This window comes from Amphiprion ocellaris, chromosome 19 (assembly GCF_022539595.1).
Source record: "Amphiprion ocellaris isolate individual 3 ecotype Okinawa chromosome 19, ASM2253959v1, whole genome shotgun sequence".
In the NCBI taxonomy this organism is placed as follows: Eukaryota; Metazoa; Chordata; class Actinopteri; family Pomacentridae; genus Amphiprion; species Amphiprion ocellaris.
The window spans coordinates 10,819,365-10,838,752 of NC_072784.1; the positions used below are offsets into that span (position 1 = coordinate 10,819,365).

The following is a 19,388-nucleotide window of genomic DNA, read 5'->3' on the forward strand; positions in this document are numbered from 1 at the left end:
CCCACCCGGCTCCGCAGCTCCTCCTCCACCGCTAACCAGCTAGCCGTGGCTGCAAAACGCAACCACAAGTCCGGCTGGGATTAAAGAGAAGCTCCGCTGGATGAGCCCACTGCCAGAACCCAGCAGAACCTCCTGGCCGTGCGGGACTCTCCGGTTCTGGGTGACACGGAGCGATGGACAGCTAGCGGGCAGACGGCAGCTAGCTGCGGCGAGAGCTAGCTAACGATCCGGCTAGCTCCGGCAGCCGGGGCGACGAGCACCGAACTCGGCTTTTTTTTCGCCCGTTTTGACGTCTGTTTTCGTGCCATGCCATCAAACTTTCAACCGAGCTAGGTTTGTAATACAATTTAATTGCTTTTAAAGCGGGATGCTTCGTTTTTTAAATTATCTGGGTCACCTAACCGACCAGCGGAGCTTATGTGGGTCAGACATCGTCTAATTAGCCCGAACAGCTGGTTAGCATGGAGCTAGCTCGTTTCCCGACGGCAGCTTATTTTATTTTTAGTTTATTTGTCATATAAAAATGAAACAAAATGCCAATGTGTGTGTTGGTATTGGTGAAATATTCTCTGAAGTTTGACTGGCTGTAGTAAGCATCCGGTTAAACTGTTATTTTAGACACTTTTATCATTTTGAAGCTGAGCCGTTAGCTAGCCGGATTGTGTTAGCTTGGAGCAGCTTTACTAACCAGGTAGGAGCTGCTCGCTACAAACAAAGGTAACTAACCCCGCTGGTTAAACTGGTTAAATTAGTTAGTAGCTGCTGTTTCACATCCAGACTACTGTTTAGATGAGTTAACTGTGTTTTAACCAGCACGATCCGGAAGGTAAATGTGTTTATGTGCACGTTTCTGCCGAACACTCGCTCCGGCTGCGGGGTAAAGACCAAGCCGCTGCGCCTCTCTCCATCCCGGCTCGGCTTGTTTACATCGGGTCGGTAACTCTGGGCTCCGTGTTCACACAGGAGGCCGATGGGTCCAGCAGAGTGAGGAGCTCCGAGCCGAGCCGGGAGCAGCAGCAGCGTCTTGGTGCCGCTCCGATCCAGTGGACCGTGCGTGGGTTCGGTGAGCGGAGGATGGCCTTCCACGGAGCAGGCCGGCAGACCGTGTGTGGAGATCTGTTCCCGGGCTCCGAGCTGGGCCACAAGTACTTCTGTGTCAACTCCTCCTGCGGAGCTCCATCCACGGGCCTCAGCGCCACGCCGTGCCTGACCGGACCCACCGCCCCGGCCGGGACCCCCCGTCACCCCACGGCTCTCGGAGGCAGCGCCGGCGGCGGAGCGGCGGTGCCTCAGCCCTACAGCAACCCGGCCAGCGAGGTGCCGAGTCCCGCAGAGATGGAGCCGGACCGGCCCATCGGTTATGGCGCATTTGGAGTCGTCTGGTAAGAAAACAAGACCGAGGCCCGAACAGCCACCTCGGTCCGCTGACATGGAGCCTCTGGAGGTTCTGTGGGTTCGGGCTTTTAATTTATAGAGACATTTTTAAAGAAAAAATCATCACTTCATGTGTAACAGAAAACACAACCGGTGAACAGAACTGCAACGATTCATCGATTAGTTGTCAAATATTAGATTATTTCCCAACTTTTTGGACAATTGATTAGTTGGTTTGATTAATTTTTAAGAGAAAGACCTCTCAATACTGAGATGGCAGCTCCTTAAATGTGAAAAATAATTATTTTTTTCTCTCCTCCTTAATGACAGTAATCTGAACATCTTTGGACAAAACGACATTTTTTCATCTTTGAGAGATACAATTGACATTTCTAACACATTTTTGAATGAATAGTTACATACAATTAAAATAAGTTAGTTGCAGCCTTAATTTAAAGACACCAGCTTGTGCTGTTTAGTAGAACTGCAAGAATCCATTGATTAGTTGTCAAATATTAGATTATTTACCAAAGTTGGTTTGATTAATTTTTAGGAGGAAAACATCTCGATCCTGAGATTGCAGCTCCTTAAATGTGAAAAAAATTCTGTTTTCTTTCCTCCTTAATGACAGTAATCTGAATATCTTTGGAGAAAACATTTTTCATGTTTGGGAGACACTGATTGACATTTTTAAGCCATTTTTAAAGCATTTTTCAGAGCGAACAGCTACAGACAATGAAAATACGTTACTTGGAGCCTTAATTTACAGTCACCAGCTTGTGCTTTTCAGTAGAACAGCAGTGATTAATCCAGTAGTTGTCAACTATTTAATTAATCACAAAATATTTTGACAAGTCAGCATGTTTGAGTCATTTTTTTAAAGAGAAGTTAAAATTCTGTGATTTCAGCTTCCTAAATGTGAGTATTTTCTTGTTTCCTCTTTAATAACAGTAAGCTGAATATCTTTGTGGTTATAACCAGTAATTGACATTTTTAACAGTTCACTTTGACATTTATTAGAGCAAACAACTACAGACAATGAAAATACATTAGTTGGAGCCTTTCAAGTCGCCAACTTGTGTTTAGAAATGACATCTGCTCATCATCAACCCTTAATCCAGTAGTTGTCATCTATTTAATTAATCACAAACAAAATATTTTGAAAAGTGAGTATGTTTGATTATTTTTTTTTTAAAGGAAAAAGTTCAGATACTGTGATTTCACTTTCCTAAATGTGAATATTGTCTGGTTTCTCCTCTACGACGGTAAACTGAATATCTGTTCTTTGTTGGACCAAACAGCTCATTAATTATTCCAGAAAATAATGAACACATTAATTGACAGTAAATATAATTAATTGCAGCCTCATTCACCTCATTGGACTCCTAGCTTGTTTTGTGATCTGTGATTTTAACATTAATTCAAGAGAAACTATTATGAAATGTATATTGTTGACTTTCTGTAGGGCAACGACTAACATTTACTTTCAGTGGCAGTTAATTGATTTTAAAACAGTCACATGACGGTGAAAATGTCCGTCACAGCGTCTTTTAATCAAAGGTGACGTCTTTAAAATGACGTGTTTTGTTCAGTTGGTTAATCTACAGCTGCAGTGATTGATTTTACTCAGCTACTTACGTCATCGATTTATCAGTTTCAGAAAAATTTAAGACAAGAAATCTTCTTTAATCGGAATAAATCTTTGCTCTAGGGCAGTAAACTGAATATCTCGGTGTGGTGGGAAACACTGATCGATTCTTTTCAACATTTTTTGACATTTTATTGCCCAAAGAACTGATTGATTAACACAGAAAGTAATCAGTAGATAATTCAGCAATGGTAAATAATCATTAAATGCAGTAAGTTGGACTTTAAATGTCTTTTGACCTCTGTGTAGATAAATCAAATGTTTGACGAAGATATCAGGCTTCAGCAGAGACCAGCTGATTAACTGATTTATTTAACAATAATCAAACATTGGACATGTGTTCTAAGATGGTTCCCACCTATGAAATGTACATTATTTGTAGTAAATGGGCTAAAACAATTAATGGTTAACTGATGGATGTATAAAATGTCAGAAAATGTGAAAAAAGCTGTGTTTTAATCATGGTTTTTGGGGTCTGCATCTCACATCGTCCAGCGCTTTTTCCTTACAACTATATTCTAACTAGACCATAAATAAAAGCAATCACAAGGTAATTTTTAATCCGGATAAAGTGGAAATATCTAAAAAAGTGATTTTGTGCTCACAATTAACAATGTTCAAACACCTAAACATGGGTTAATTTGTAGTTAATGGGATAAAACATGAAAACACTGAATTTAATGAGTAATTGATGCATCTTCTGTTGTTTTAAATGCCAGAAAACAGTGAGAAAAGTACATTTTTGAAGACAGAAAGTGACATTGGGGTTTTTTTTTTTTTATTGTTTACGATAAACGCAAGCTGTAAATTTTCACCTTAAATCATTTTTCGACCATTTTCAACCAGCCAATGTTTAAATTTTTTTGCTTGAAACACCTTTTAATAATAAAATTATAGTAACTCTGCTTTTTCCAGCCCTGGTTTATAGTTGCAGCCTCCTTTTTAGTATGAATGAGTTGATGCACAGATAATGTTTCCCAGTAAATAATCACTGCATTAAAATCAGAGCTGCAACTAATGATTGTTTTCTGGATTTATTAGTTGTTGTTTGGTCTCTACAGTATCAGAAAATTGTGAAAATGTGGTTCAATGTTTCCATAAAATCTCTTGTTTTGTCCAAAGATCTTTAGTTTAGAAAGCAGAAAATATTCACGTGAGAAGCTTGAATCACAGAATTTAGACCGTTTCACTAGAACTAATGCTCAAACTGATTTAATTTAATTATCAAAATAGTTGATGAATAATTTAATAGTTGACTGATTGTTTCAGTTTTAATTAAAAATCTGACTTTTACGTTATTACTGTAAATCAAAAGGTGGAGTTTGCAGAGTAGAAGATGAAGAAATTCCACTTTTTATTCTAGTATTTACTAAATTTAATATCTTAAAATGGTCATGTAGCCTGAAAGTTTTCTGTAAGTACTATTTTTACAATATTAAAATCTTCTTTAACAGTTTTATGCCTTGTTAATGTCTTCATGTTGGTGTTTTAAATCAAAATATTTTTACTCAGATGTCTTGTTTTTTCCAAAGATATTCACTTTACTGTCACAGAGGAAAGAAACCAAGAAAATATTCACGTTTAAGAAGCTTGAATCACAGAATTTCGACTGTTTTTATTTATTATTACTATTTATAAGTTTGGAGCGTAAAGGATGAAGAAATTCAGCTTTTTATTCTGGTATTTACTAAATAATATCTTAAAATGGGCACGTAGCCTGAAGCCATTCTGTCTGTATTATTTTTATTATATTAATACCTTCTTTAACACTGTTATACCACGTTAATATTGACATTTTAAATCAAAATATTACTGTTTTGCTACCAAATAGTTAATGTGTTGTTATCTTCTTGTTTTTGATCCTTTAATAGCACAAATGTAACTGTGACTTTACCCAGATTTATGTCTTGTTAATACCAAGATGATAAGGGATTAGCACTTTGATAATTATTATTAAATAACTTTATTTGGCCTTTTTATCACTGAAATATCTCCCGGTTTTTCCTGTCATTGTTGAGCTGCAGAAGAAGTACAAACAAAGTGAATTCATAATTTATTTTTTCGTTTCTGCAGCTGATCGTTCAGTATTTCAAACTACAGCAGAGTTTTTAGCTTGTTTCCATGATTTACTGTCTGTAACCGGACTGTTTTTTTTTGTTTGTTTGTTTGTTTCAGGTCGGTGACTGATCCTCGCGACGGGCGGAAGGTGGCTCTGAAGAAGATGCCGAACGTCTTTCAGAACCTGGTGTCCTGTAAGAGGGTCTTCAGAGAGCTGAGGATGCTGTGCTTCTTCAAACACGACAATGTAAAGATCCCACAACAGCTGCTTTGTTGTTACATTTGGATGCACAAAAGGGACTAAATGCTGAGTTTTTCCGTTTCCGTTCAGGTTCTGTCGGCTCTGGACATCCTGCAGCCTCCACAGATCGACTGCTTCGAGGAGATGTATCCTTCATCACACCTTCTGTCCCACTTTCTGCTCATTAACTGTCCTCTTTTAATTCACTTAATTTAGCTGCAGGTCTAAATCCAGCTCCTCGCTGCAGGCCGGACACTCGCGGTTAAAGCTCCTGTTCTTTTTTTTCTTCGTGTTTCTGAACTCGTCGTTGGCTGAAACTGCTTCGTGTTGTCGTAGGCGGAGGTCAGTGGGTTTGTTTTCCTTGACAGAAAGCCGCCCTGCAGATACGTGATCACGGAGCTGATGCAGAGCGACCTCCACAAAGTGATCGTGTCTCCTCAGCCTCTAACCACCGACCACATCAAGGTCTTCCTCTACCAGATCCTCAGAGGTGAGCCGCTCAGAACAGGATTTCTTTTACTTTTCTGGGAGATTTACAAAGATTCTTTACGTTGCTGTCGGTGAAAATGTCCGACGCAGTCCAGTCAACCATCTGGAGCTGCGCTGTTCAGTCAGTTGGTTGTCGGCTCTTAAATTATTCACCAACGTTTTTGACAAGTCATTAATCAGCTTGATAATTTTTTAAAATTAAATTCTCTGTTAGCAGAGTTAAAATGTGAATATTTTCTTGGTTTCTTTCCTACTCTCTGACAGTAAACTGAAGATCTTTCGACAAAACAAGACATTTGAGGAAAAATATTTTGATTTAAAACATTATTTGGAGAAATTAATGATGAATGAAAATGTTAAAGAAGATGTTAATATTATAAAAATAATACAGACAAAATACCTTCAGGCTATGTGACATTTTTAAGATATTTTTTAGTAAATACCAGAATAAAAGGCTGTATTTCTTCATCCACTATGCTCCAAACTTTAGCTTTTGATTGAAAACAAGAGATTTTTAGGAAACACTGATTTCCATTTTTCACCATTTTCTGACATTTTAGAGACAAACACTTGATCGATTAATCCAGGAAAATAATCATTAGTTGCTGCCCTGATTTGAATGCAGTGATTTTGTACCAGAAATTATATAATATTGTCTGTTCAATAACTTATTTCTTGAAAAATGTATAGGTTTTTAACTGTGTTTTATTCATTGTAATTTAATACTATTTACTGTTATTTTACTGATAAAAAAATGGATTTACACGCAACCCATCTGGGTTTTTTTTTTTGTTTTGAAAGGGCAATTTTTCACTATTTTTCTTGAATTTTAACACCCAAGAAGATAAATTGATTACTCATTACCTTGATTGTCTTCTTGTCTTTGCTCATTTACTGTAAATCAATCCATGTTTAAGTTCATTGTGATGATATTTTTGGACTTTAGGAAACATTTTTCACAGTTTTCTGACATTTTAGAGACCAATCATCCCATCAGTTCATCCAGGAAATAATCAACACCTTTGTTTAGTCCAAAGATCTTCAGTTTACTGTCATAGAGATGGAGAGAAACCAGAAAATATTCGCATTTAAGAAGCTCAAATTTAAACTGTTTCAGTTTTAAACAGTGTCCAGGCAACTCCTTCTTACTGCAGAGCACCTGATGCCAAAGTCTTTGTAAACCTCAGAGAAACGTTGATGTGGAGGACAACAGGTTCAGGAATGTTGTTATTTTTAAGACTGATTCGTGTCTCATCTCAAAACAGAAAGTTCTTCTCCGATGCAGGGAGCTGTAGCTCAAAGGTGTTATGAAAAAAACACATTTACACAATATATATTTTGGTGCTTCTGAGGTCGGCCCACTGATTGACAGAATAATACTGAATGTCTACAAGCTGGCAGTTCTTTAGACACGGACTAATGTCCAAAACAGACTGTTAATGTGCACATCTTCCAAACTGATCAGTGTCAACAAAAGATGACATTTACAGGAGGAGGAAATCAGTTTTACTTCCATCCAGGTGCCACAGTGTAAACACTGAATCTGGTTTCTGTTTGAAAATGAGACAAAACGACAACAGAAGAGACAAATGACAAAAGCAAATATCGGTTTTCTGTCCATCCAGGTGTCACAGTCTAAAGAATAAATCTGGTTTTCTGTCCATCCAGGTGTCACAGTCTAAAGAATAAATCTGGTTTCTGTTCATTCTCTCTAAAACCATCTTTGAGCATCAATTTTATGGGTTGTATCATCGTATTAACAGTAAAATTGCAGCAGGTTAATGTCTGACCTTTTTCTCATTTTAGACAAATGTTTTGGCCTCAATTTGTACATTTCTGACTATTTTGTGTAATTTTGGCCCAATTATGAGACATTTTGGATAAATCCTGGCTCATTTTGGAGAAATTGACACATTTTTGACAATTTTTGTAATTTTGGCCAAACAAAAACGCATCGTGATATTAATGCTGCTGCAGTTTTACTGTTCAAACTCTGATTCATCCCATAATACTGATGCTCAAAGTTGGTTATGTAGACAATGAACATAAGCCAGATTGAGTGTTTAGACTATGACACCTGGATGGATATAAAACTGATCTGGTGTCAGTTTTTATCAGAAGTCAGATGTGTCTTTCATCCTAAATGTCATGAATCTTTCTGCTGTACCGATGAAGTTCTGAGGCTCAGAAATAATGGAAAAAGTCCATTAAAAAGTGATAAATCTGGACCCACCTCTATGTACTTGAAGAACCTGGAACTCTGAAAGTATTCATAATAAGAAGGTAGAACACTGATCATTAATAAAGTTACTGTAGATGAAGAACCAGATGATTCTGAGGATGTTGGAGGAACTTGAGTTGTTCTAACAGAGACTTTGTAGAAACGCGACCTTCAGGTGTTTGTCGGAGTGTAGGAGGTCTGATGCTGTTCTCTGTTCCAGGTTTGAAGTATCTTCACTCTGCTGGGATTCTGCACAGAGACATTAAACCTGGAAACCTGCTGGTCAACAGCAACTGTCTGCTGAAGGTAAGAATCACCTGCTGGCTGGAAACCTTCACCCTCCAGTACGTTTCAGAGCTGTGATCATCCTGTTCACTCCTGTACAGATCTGTGACTTCGGTCTGGCCCGTGTGGAGGAGCCCGACCCGTCGCGTCACATGACCCAGGAGGTGGTGACTCAGTACTACAGAGCTCCGGAGGTTCTGATGGGCTGCCGACACTACGGGTCGGCCATCGACGTCTGGTCAGTGGGCTGCATCTTCGCCGAGCTGCTGGGACGACGAATCCTCTTCCAGGCTCAGAGCCCCATCCAGCAGGTGACCAGCTAACATCTGGACCCACTGGTTCAGATTTTTACCTCAGACAGCTGCAGAAAGAAGTTACATAACGGTTCAGAACCAGGATAGATTTATTTAGGATTCAGTGATAAAGTACATGCCATTTTGGCGTATGATTTTCAAATTAAAAGCTTCCCTGTGGAGTTTTTCCACTAACAAACATCGTTCAATGTGTTCTGGAAGTCCAACTGGAATGTTGTCTTTCTCATTAAAGATTAGTTAATCCTTTATTAATCCCACAGTGGAGGAATTCATAGTGTTATAGCAGCAAAGATGTAGGACGTCAGTAAAGAATAGAAAAACAACACAGTGCTGTTGATATTTTACAGGTTTTTCTATATGTAGAAATAAAGATTTTGCACAAATTCATCTGTTGGTGCCAAATAACTATATCTGAGAGGGTAATTTTATTCATGAAAACACTGATATTGAGTAGAAAATAGTAGTATAATAGTGATGTAGCACAGATTTTGTACATGTATAGACGAGAAAAGATTTATAATACACTGGTTTATATGCACTGAATTTTCACTAAAAAATAATGAGTAAAATGTGGCTGTTGATATCCATGTTGTTGACATGTTTATGTGACAATATGACATTTTTTGACACTTTCATATGTAAATATCCAGGTTATTGACACTTTGTTGCGTTAATATGCAGGTTATTGGCACCTTTATGTGTTAATATTCTTTTTTTTTTTTTTTTTTTTAAACACTTTTATACATTAATTCCAGGTATTTGACAGTTTTTTGCATTAATATCCATGTTGTGGACACTGTTGTGAACCAATAAGAATTACTTTGACATGTGTGCATTGTTCTCCAGGTTATTGTGTGTGATTAACATGTTCTTGGTCTGTGCTGCAGCTGGATCTGATCACAGATCTGCTCGGGACGCCTCCTCTGTCGGCTCTGGCTTCGGCCTGTGAAGGAGCTCGAGCTCATATCCTGAGAGGACCTCACAAACCGGTAAGATGTGAAGCTGCAGTCTGCTCTGAAACATGAAAACAAAGGAAGAAAGAAGATGTTTAGACCCGTTTTTAGTTTATTTTCCACCAAAGTTTCTATTGGAAACAACAGCAGACACGTCACACTGAAACACGCGTTGTCTTGATTATTCTCTTTTTTCCTAACTAATGACTTATCAGTCAATCAATTAAGCAATCAATAAGTCTGTCAGTCGGACAGTCAAATCAATTAGATCACTTTTCATACGGGTTACAGATGATTGACAAGCTGAGACCCAAATACATGCATAAATATTAGTATGCAGAACAGAAAATAGTGGAAATCTAGTGAGAGAAATTAAAATGAATGAACCTAATAAAAATGGAATAGTACTAATTACAATAAAATCAAACATTGTGGAAAATAACGTGTGAAATAATAATTACCATAATTGGGCATTAAGTATATATTATGGAAAATCAATGAGACAAAATAAAATAAAAAATAAATAATCATAGCAAAATAATAGTATGTTAATAATACTGCTGTCAAAAGAAATTATAAGAACAATAGCACATAGACACATAAAATGACACTAATAATAGTTAATAATGAAACCAGCACAAAAACTGGTATCATTTAATATGAAAGAAAATGAAAAAGAAAACAAATATGCACAAATAAATGATAAAAAGTTAAACAAATAATGGTCATACTCCAAGGCCAGAATTAATGAGGCTGCTTTAAAATTATTTAAAACATTTTAAACTAAATATCATCATTTATAAAAATAACAATTCTTAACCTGTCGCTAACCAGGCTATGAAAGTAGTTCTGTGAAAAATACAGTCATCTGTTGTGAAAGTTATCAACAGACCTAAATTATAAATTAAGAAGCTTGATTGATATGTTTTGTTTTTTTTATTTCTTGACCAAAAATGTCAAATATTTTGCCATAATTCTAGTTTTAGTCCCGTTCTGTTCATCAGTGAATATTTTCTAGTCTATTTCTGTAGCTGAGGTCAGCAGAAGTTCTGGTTCTGATGGTGTTTGTTTGGTTCTCAGCCGTCGCTGTCGGTTCTCTACATGTTGTCTGATGGAGCCACACATGAAGCTGTTCACCTGCTCTGTAGGATGCTCGTCTTTGATCCGGTAAGTAACACAACAGACCAATGAAGACCGACGACACAGACTGACACAGTTCTGCTGCTTGATGTCTGAGGGACAATAGTTCTCAGTAATGTTTCCCCACTTTTTATCTCACACATTTATTGTTATTGCATTTATTTTTAGTTTCTTATTGTGCAGCTGCTTGTGATGTATTTTATTTGTTGTTGTACGGTAAAAACGTTGTGTATTTTATGTTACACACCGTCAAAACCATCTGCTGGTATCAGGCATCAAAATGTTTGCAAGATTAACGCATTAGCACCTGCTAATGTCACTATCTTGAGTTTGAACATACTAGATCACCATGGTAACTGATGCTGCACAGCTAGATCACCGTGGTAACCGATGCTGCACAGCTAGATCACCACGGTAACTGATTGCTGCACTGCTTGATCACCGTGGTGACTGATGCTGCACAGCTAGGACACCATGGTAACTGATGCTGCACAGCTAGGACACCATGGTAACTGATGCTGCACTGCTAGATCACCATGGTAACTGATGCTGCACTGCTAGATCACCATGGCAACTGATGCTGCACTGCTAGATCACCATGGTAACTGATGCTGCACAGCTAGGACACCATGGTAACTGATGCTGCGCTGCTAGATCACCATGGTAACTGATGCTGCACTGCTAGATCACCGTGGCAACTGATGCTGCACTGCTAGATCACCATGGTAACTGATGCTGCACTGCTAGATCACCATGGCAACTGATGCTGCACTGCTAGATCAACATGGCAACTAATTCTGCACAGCTAGATCACCATGATAACTGATGCTGCATAACTAGATCACCATGGTAACTGATGCTGCAGTGCTAGATCACCGTGGTAACTGATGCTGCACTGCTAGATCACCATGGCAACTAATGCTGCACAGCTAGATCACCATGATAACTGATGCTGCATAACTAGATCACCATGGTAACTGATGCTGCATAACTAGATCACTATGACAACTGATGCTGCGTAGCTAGATCACCATGGTAACTGATGCTGCGTAGCTAGATCACCATGGTAACTGATGCTGCAGTGCTAGATCACCATGACAACTGATGTTGCGTAGCTAGGTCACCATGGCAACTGATGCTGCACAGCTAGATCACCATGGTAAGTGATGCTGCGTAGCTAAATCACCATGGTAACGTGATTGGTCCATTTACTGCCGAGGTAGAGTTACATGACACATCAATTTTTATGTTAGCTCTGATTGGAGGTTTGGATTTTGTTGAGTCGACTAACAAAGAAAATCTGGACGTGTCGAACCTGGACCGTAGCCAGAATCTGGAGGCCGATTCGACACTTTGAAGTCTTGGTCGTGTTCCTCAAACGTTACTTGAATGTTTACGGTGTAGCAGGAAGTGTCAGCCTGCTGAAACAGTTTATTCTGCAGTTATTCAGTGTGTCTTCTTCTTCTGGCCTCCAGGCTAAAAGGATCTCCGGCAGCGACGCCCTGTCCCACCCCTACCTGGACGAAGGTCGTCTCCGTTATCACACCTGCATGTGTCAGTGCTGCTACTCGGTTCCCAGCGGACGAGTTTACACCCGAGACTTCGAGCCGGTGGCCGAGCGTCCGTTCAGCCACAGCTACGAGAACAGTCTGCTGTCTGTGTGGCAGGGAAAAGGTACGGACTAAAACCTCGATTAGATTCCATGTTTAAGGGCTGAACGGTGATGAGGCCTGATTAGTAGATTCTCATCTCCGTTTGTTGTTTATGTGACGGCTGATGTTCTTTTCTTTAAACCAGAGTTGATCCATCGCTTCATCACGGAGCACCAGCAGGGAAAACGAGTGCCGCTGTGCATCAACCCTCAGAGTGCTGCCTTCAAGACCTTCATCAGGTGACCGTTCATTCAGGATTTATCTTATAAATGCATTTATGAGACTCTAGATCGGATAAAGTGAAGGACATAAGCAGCAGGCATTAAAATTATTGTCAAATAGGAGAAAATGCTGAAACTGAGCAACTAAATCTTTAATATTTTCTATTTCCTGCCTTTAACATGTAAAACATCAACATTAAAAGTTCCTTTTAATTAGGTGGTCTTCCTCTTGAGCACCAGTCTGTTTTTACTGGTTTTGGTTTTGAAGGTGTTTTTTAACAACATTATTCTGTCTTAACTAACCTTGCTGCACAAGGTTGTTTTTTTTCTACTGTACACAAATACTTGTATGTTGCAACAACTGCCATTCAGAAAACGAGCAGATTTTTGATTTGTCTGACACCAAACAGCTGATTTTAAATGTGAAAATAATGAAAAATGTCCAAAATGTCCGTTAACATCCGTTCTTTCTTGATTTACAATAATTCTCTAAAAAAAAAACATGTAAATTCCTAATGAATTGTTTTTTTGTTTAATTCAAAAACTTTATATTTTCTGATCTGTCAAAGTGAAAGACATAATCAGAAGACATTTATGCAACATAGATATTAAATATTTTCTCTTTCCTGCCTTTAAACTATAAAACATCAACATTAAATCACTTCTCTTTCTGTCTAAATAGTCTAGATACTTTATGTTTTTGTACCTCTGTTTTCATTATTGTATGAAGCTCCAGATGTTTTTGTTTCCACTGTACACAAATATATTTATGTTGCTGCTTTATAGACACCGATGATAAAAATAATTGTCATTCAGGAGTCAAACAGCTGATTTTTAAATGTAAAAATAATAAAAATGTCTGAAAAGCCCACTAAAATCTGTCGTTTCTCGATTTCCAATGATAATAATTCCGATTTATCAAAGTGAAATAAATTAGCAGCAGACTTTTAATTTACTGTCAAATATGAGAAAAAGCTGAAACTGAAAAGCACAAATGTTAAATATGTTCTATTTTCCACCTTTAACATTAAAACATTAACATTAAATCACTCCTTTTTTCCGCCTAAACATCTTTATTTCTGTTCATGTTTGTTGTTACTGATATTTGAGAATTGTAATAGTTTTGTGAAACTCTTGCTTTAATTTTTAAGGGTTTTTTTCTTCAACTGTAGCGTCTCGACTAAAAACGATCAGAGCTGAAGCTGCACAAAATTGTTGTTTTTTTTGACTGTACACAAATGTGTCGCTGCTTTATTGAGTTTATTTTACAGGAAAAAAATGACGCAAATGTTGAAGGTGAAGTTCAGAAAACAAGCAAAACTCAAAATGACGTCATTAAGAGCTCTTATTTTGAAAAACGATGTAAAAACCATATTACTGGTTGATACCAATTAGATTTTATCATTTTGTTTTTAGTTTTCTTTCAATTAAAAGCTGCATTTTTAAGTAAATAAAATTTATTTATGCAGCACCTTTCGCAGATATAAAATCACAAGGTGCTTTACAACAGAAATAAAACAAGGATAAAAACAAAAACAATCATGCTAAAAGTATTAAACTGTTAAAACAGGGGAGCAGCAGCTGAATAAAGTGCAATAAATAAAAATACAACAGTCACAGGTCAACCAAAAGTCTGTCAGAATAAAAACGTTTTGTATACATTTATTGATTGCAGTTTTTTGCTGTGAAAACTTTATTTAACAGTGAATAAATGAAGCCACAGTGTTTCAGCTGGTTTTCCATTGTACGTGTTTTGACATTAGATGTTCAAAATTCAGCCTAAACTCTACAGAAAGCTTTGATTTGAACCTTTATTCTGCACGTTTCCTCCTCAGGTCGACTGCTTGGCACTCGTCTAAAGTGTCCAGGAAGGAGGAGAGATGAACGACAGCAGCTCGACGAAGGATTTAAATCGGCCGCAGCGTCAGAAAAATGCCGAAGAGTTTGGGTCTTCTCTCTGTTTTTGTTTTCGTGAAAAAATATCCCCTCCTCCCATCCCACAAAAATAACTTTCCTCGACCCGAACCCCACCGATGCTCGAGGCCATTTTCGGTGCTGATTTACATTTTAAAAAACCACAAAAAAATGCTGCTGAAGTGCTCGAGGAGGAAACGGACCGTTTGTAGAGACTTTCCTGATGGTTTTAACTGTTTGGTAGATTTAGTTGGTTTTTGAAGTCATTCCAGCTCGGTGCGACGCGCTTCAGTTTGACACTCAGCAGGACGTCATCGCCGCCAAAACCACCACCTTTTAACGCCAAACGCCGCCAAGGTTTCCTCCCTTTTTTTTTTTTGACATTTGAACACATCACTCACTGTGTTTTTAGTCGCTCCACACGGCGACATTAATGCAATTTAGCAGATGTAGCAGGTTTTCCAGGAGTTTCTGCGTGTACAGTTTGTTTTCTCCATTAACGGATTAATCAGGAATTCATCCCGTTTCTACTGTCAGTGTTTTAGAAAAAAAAATGTTTCTGCTCTTAGAAATATGCCAAAACTGTTTGGCGGCTTCTTCTTCTTTCCTTCGAACTCGCCTCAGAAGTGTTTTCATTTTCCTCCAGGAAGCAGCGACGACGTGTTTTTTTTTTTTCTTTTTTTCTTTTTAAATCTCTTAATTTATTGTGTGTCTGTTGAAGAGCGAGTGTCTCCACCTTTTGTGTCTCTTTTACCTCAAACTCCCGAAGAAGAAACAGAAACTGGAGGGTTGAAATGTGCATATCTACGAACTGTCTCTGACGTCATTCCTCCCGTTACCTCGCTCCTCGGCTCTGAATCACAGCAAGAAGGATGAAATGCTGCTGCTTCTGTTTGAACTCTGGACTGTGATGAGGACGCTCCAGAAGCTGCTTTTTTCCAACAAACGTTACAGGAAACTCCATTTACCAAAAGCTACCAGGACTTAAAGCTGCAGGAACCAGAGTCTAAATTAAGTTCTGAGGAGATTCTGGAAACTATTTTACCCACAAACCATCCTGATCAGAGCTTCTACCATCTGAACATCTCAGCCTCATTTGTAAAATCAGTTTATATACTTAACTATTTTTTGAATCTGTTCTGCCGCCACGTTTCCAACATCTGGAGGTTGTGAACCACTCAACACTTAAAGTACTGATGAGTAATATGTATTGGTGGATCAAACATCAGCAGCTTCACAACCTCCAGAAGTTTAAGTTTTAAAATAAATTTTTGCTCATTGCTCTGAAAGCTGTAAACAGTTAATGCAGCATTTAATGAAAGCTGAAAATAATGATTATTTGTATCGCCAAATTATTCATCCATCAGCTGTTTGTTTCTAAGGTATCAGAAAATGATGAAAATAGTTTCCTCAAATCCCAAAGATCTTCACTTTACTGTCATAGAGGAGGAAAGAAACCAGAAAATGTTCCAAGTTTAAGAAGATGCAATCACAGAATTTGTTGTTTTTCCTAAAAATGTACTCAAACTGACCTGATTATCAAACCGCTTGGCGATTAATTTATTAATTGTTGCAGGTTGTTGGTTCATTCTTTCCCTCAAAAACAACAAAAAAAAAAAACTCCAACTGAACGTCGCATAACAACCCATGAGACAGAAATTGATCCTGATTGTAAAATCTGCTGGATATTGGGGCTAAAAATCTAAATTGGAGATTTTATGAATGGAGTTTGGTTTGATCAAGGTTATTGACTGTTTTTCCCTAAAAGGTTTCGTTTCATGAAAAAAAAATCTGCTGGAGGCGACCAAATCGGAGCTAAAAATCTGGATTCATTCTCTGTCTGGGTTTAAATCCGAGCGCTTTTTTTGGTGAAGGTTCATTTTAGCACTGTTGAATAATCAAGTAGTTTTTGATCAAAATATGGTGAAAAATGTCCCCAAATGTCCAAAGATCTTCAGTTTACTGTCGCAGAGGAAGAAATAAAATGAAAAAAAATTACATTTAAGAAGCTGAAATCACAGAATTTAGATGGTTTTTACCTAAAAAATGACTCAAACTGATCCAATTATCAGACCAGCTGGCGATCAGTTTAATCGATTAATCGTTCCTCATTGGCTCCTTCAGTTTCAGACGTTTGGCCCCTTTTTTCGACCCTTTCCGAACCTCAGGAACTCTTCAGTCCGGATCAGTGTGTTTGTTTTCTGTGACTCTCTGGAGGAACCTTCGGCTCCCGGTTCACGTTTCTTGGGAGAATTTGTCGGCGGCTCCCGAGCATCCTCGTCGGAGCTTTTTTGGGAACCTGAAACCTCAGCTGGTCTCCGTGGCAACACCGAGGCGACTTGTATATCTGCATGTGTATATTTATTCCCCGTGGAGAAGCATTAGGGTTTGAATGCTGTGCAATGGTTGTCGACAAAAAAACGTACATTTTGTGCTCCTTTTATTTAATTCATCTTAGGAAGTGATTTTATTAGGAGTTCTGTTCTTTATTTTTCTGTTCTTCTGTTGTGAATTAGACTTTTTATGGAGTTCGGAGGCGTTTTGACAACTGTTCCCTGAAAATATTAAAGCCTTCTGGTGGTTTAAAGCAGCAGCGTTTCAAAACGGCTGCTTGTTCCTCAAATCTGCTCCTTTGCATTAAATTCATGTATTTGAAACTCAGTGATTTTCACCCAATAAGCTTCATATTTTTGCTCTGAAACGTGATTGTTGAGTGACGTTTGTCTTCATTTTTCTGCTTTGCAAGTGCTCAAGACGTGAATTAGGACCTTAAAAAATGATTGCATTCATTTTTTGTTATTTTAAATCTCGTAAAAATGACATTTATGTGCTGCTCATCTGTGTTTATATTTAAGTTTCTCCTCCTGAAATGCTGACTTTTGGTGTTTCTGGTAAATTTTGGACTCTGACTCTCTCTCTTTGAAACATTTTCTGTGTAAAATATGTGAAATTTCCTCATAATATACTAAACATTACCTGATATTTTCTGCAAAAAATGTAAACTGTTTGTCGCACTTAAGTTTTCCAAAGAAATAATAACAAATGAAACATTAAAAGTAAAAAAACGATTCATAAACAGGACAAACAACTTTAAAATCAGGATTCTGAATAGTTTCAGTTACAAAATGACACAAACTTGTGAGGAAAATTCTAACTTTTCTGAACAAATTCAGTTTTTAAAAGCCTCAAAAATTCAGTTTCAGTTCTGTCTGATTAAAATTCCATCCAGAGGTTCATAAATAATCCTAATTTTCTGCATTTATTTATTTCATTTTTGGAATAAATCAAACCAAAGATGCTCAGTCCAAAACAGCACCAACGTTTATTGGAAAAGAAACTGAGAATAGTTCTATTTTTGTCAATAATTGAGTCGTGAAAGTCACGTTTTCTTAAAAGATTTTGAATTGGAACGTTTCGACATAAATCAGCTTGTTTGAAGACTTTTTCCATTCAGCAGCACCAGCTTTCAGAGGTTTTATTGTCTTTAGCAGGAAAAGCTTAAACTGGACTTTTTGTCTGGACTGTTTAAAGAAAATGCAGAGGAATTCATTGATGTTGGTTTGGAGTAAACATTAAGTAATTTGGATTGAATCAGTTTAAAACTAAAAATGTGAAATTGGAAAGCTGCTGTTGAGCATTTTGACCAACTAATCCACCAGTTAAACCTTTTATTTTGTGTTTACAGGATACAGATTCCAAATTAAATTGTGTTTTAATTGAGGGTTTTGGAAGCAGAATGGTCTAACCTACAAAAAAATCTGAGTTTTATGTCATTTCTTTCATATCTTACGGTCTAGATTTTAGTGGCCAACCTACAACCCAAACACAGCGTTACAGTGAGAGTTAAACCATTCTTCATAACACAAATCTTTAAACCTATTTTTCTCAAAATCTACAGAAAGTGGGTCAGACCACTCTGCTTCCAAACCCTTCAGACTGAAAACAAATCACGTCCAGCAGGTTAATCGGACTAAAACTAAACCAGGATTTACACTGAAATGTTGTCAGCAGCTTCCTGAATATTTCCCATCTTTAAAGATAATTTGTCTTCAGAACATGTTTCCTGTTGCACATTAGTGGCACATAAATGACATTTTTACAAGACGATGTTGCTTGAAAAAACATTTATTTTGCCCCTAATCCCACAAACATCCAGTTGACAGTGACACTGAAAGCTGTAAATGTACGCTTAGTTTGCAACAACACATTAATCTGCATAAAATTAGGTGCTAAATTAGCTAAAAATGCATGAATTTGGTGCAGAAATGAGCGATTTGAGGCTGAGGTTTGGGTTTTAGGGAGCAGCTGACGCAGAGTTCTTCCTCCGACTCGTCCTCCTTTCCTGTCGTTGTGTTTAGTGGATCCTTCCAGGTTAGCTTCAACTAGACGACCTGAGTTTGGTCTTTTTCCTCCGATCTCCGCTCTCAGATCAGCCGCCGTGCTGCGTTCAGGAGCAGAGAGTTAGACTTCTACAGAAAGAAACTTGATGTGTTAATTATTCTAAATATGATGTTTTAAACTGATGTTTTCTGTCTTTGTTTTAGCAAAAAGTTTTGGGGTTTTTTTGTGTTTTATTTCTTGTTTTAATTTTTTTTCTTTTTGACTTGTGTTCCCAACAAATACTTGAATTTCTTAAAAAAATGTTTAGAGTTAAAGTAGTGAATGACAAATAAATAAATAAATGGACACTGGATAATATTCCTCCGTCGTGCTCAGAGGTCTCGTCTTTTCACCTGAACAGGAAATAAGTTCAGATTTTAGCCAGTTCACTTCATGACGCTGCCTTCATGACGTGCTTCTCTTCATGATGCTGCCACCGCCATGCTTCACATCATGATGCTGCCACCACCATGCTTCACATCATGATGCTGCCACCGC

General features: G+C 37.8%; 1 protein-coding gene across 1 annotated transcript; it reads left to right on the forward strand.

Annotated features, from left to right (window-relative positions):
• On the forward strand, positions 1 to 19,211 carry nlk1 (nemo-like kinase, type 1). Its single transcript, XM_023295234.3, has 12 exons — positions 1 to 333; positions 964 to 1,382; positions 5,198 to 5,327; positions 5,412 to 5,467; positions 5,705 to 5,811; positions 8,252 to 8,337; positions 8,418 to 8,627; positions 9,518 to 9,619; positions 10,664 to 10,750; positions 12,199 to 12,397; positions 12,521 to 12,614; positions 14,432 to 19,211. The coding sequence occupies exons 2-12, from the start codon at positions 1,075 to 1,077 to the stop codon at positions 14,478 to 14,480; spliced, it is 1,428 nt and encodes a 475-aa protein (XP_023151002.1). The 5' UTR covers positions 1 to 333; positions 964 to 1,074; the 3' UTR covers positions 14,481 to 19,211.
• The last annotated feature ends 177 nt before the right edge of the window (positions 19,212 to 19,388 follow it).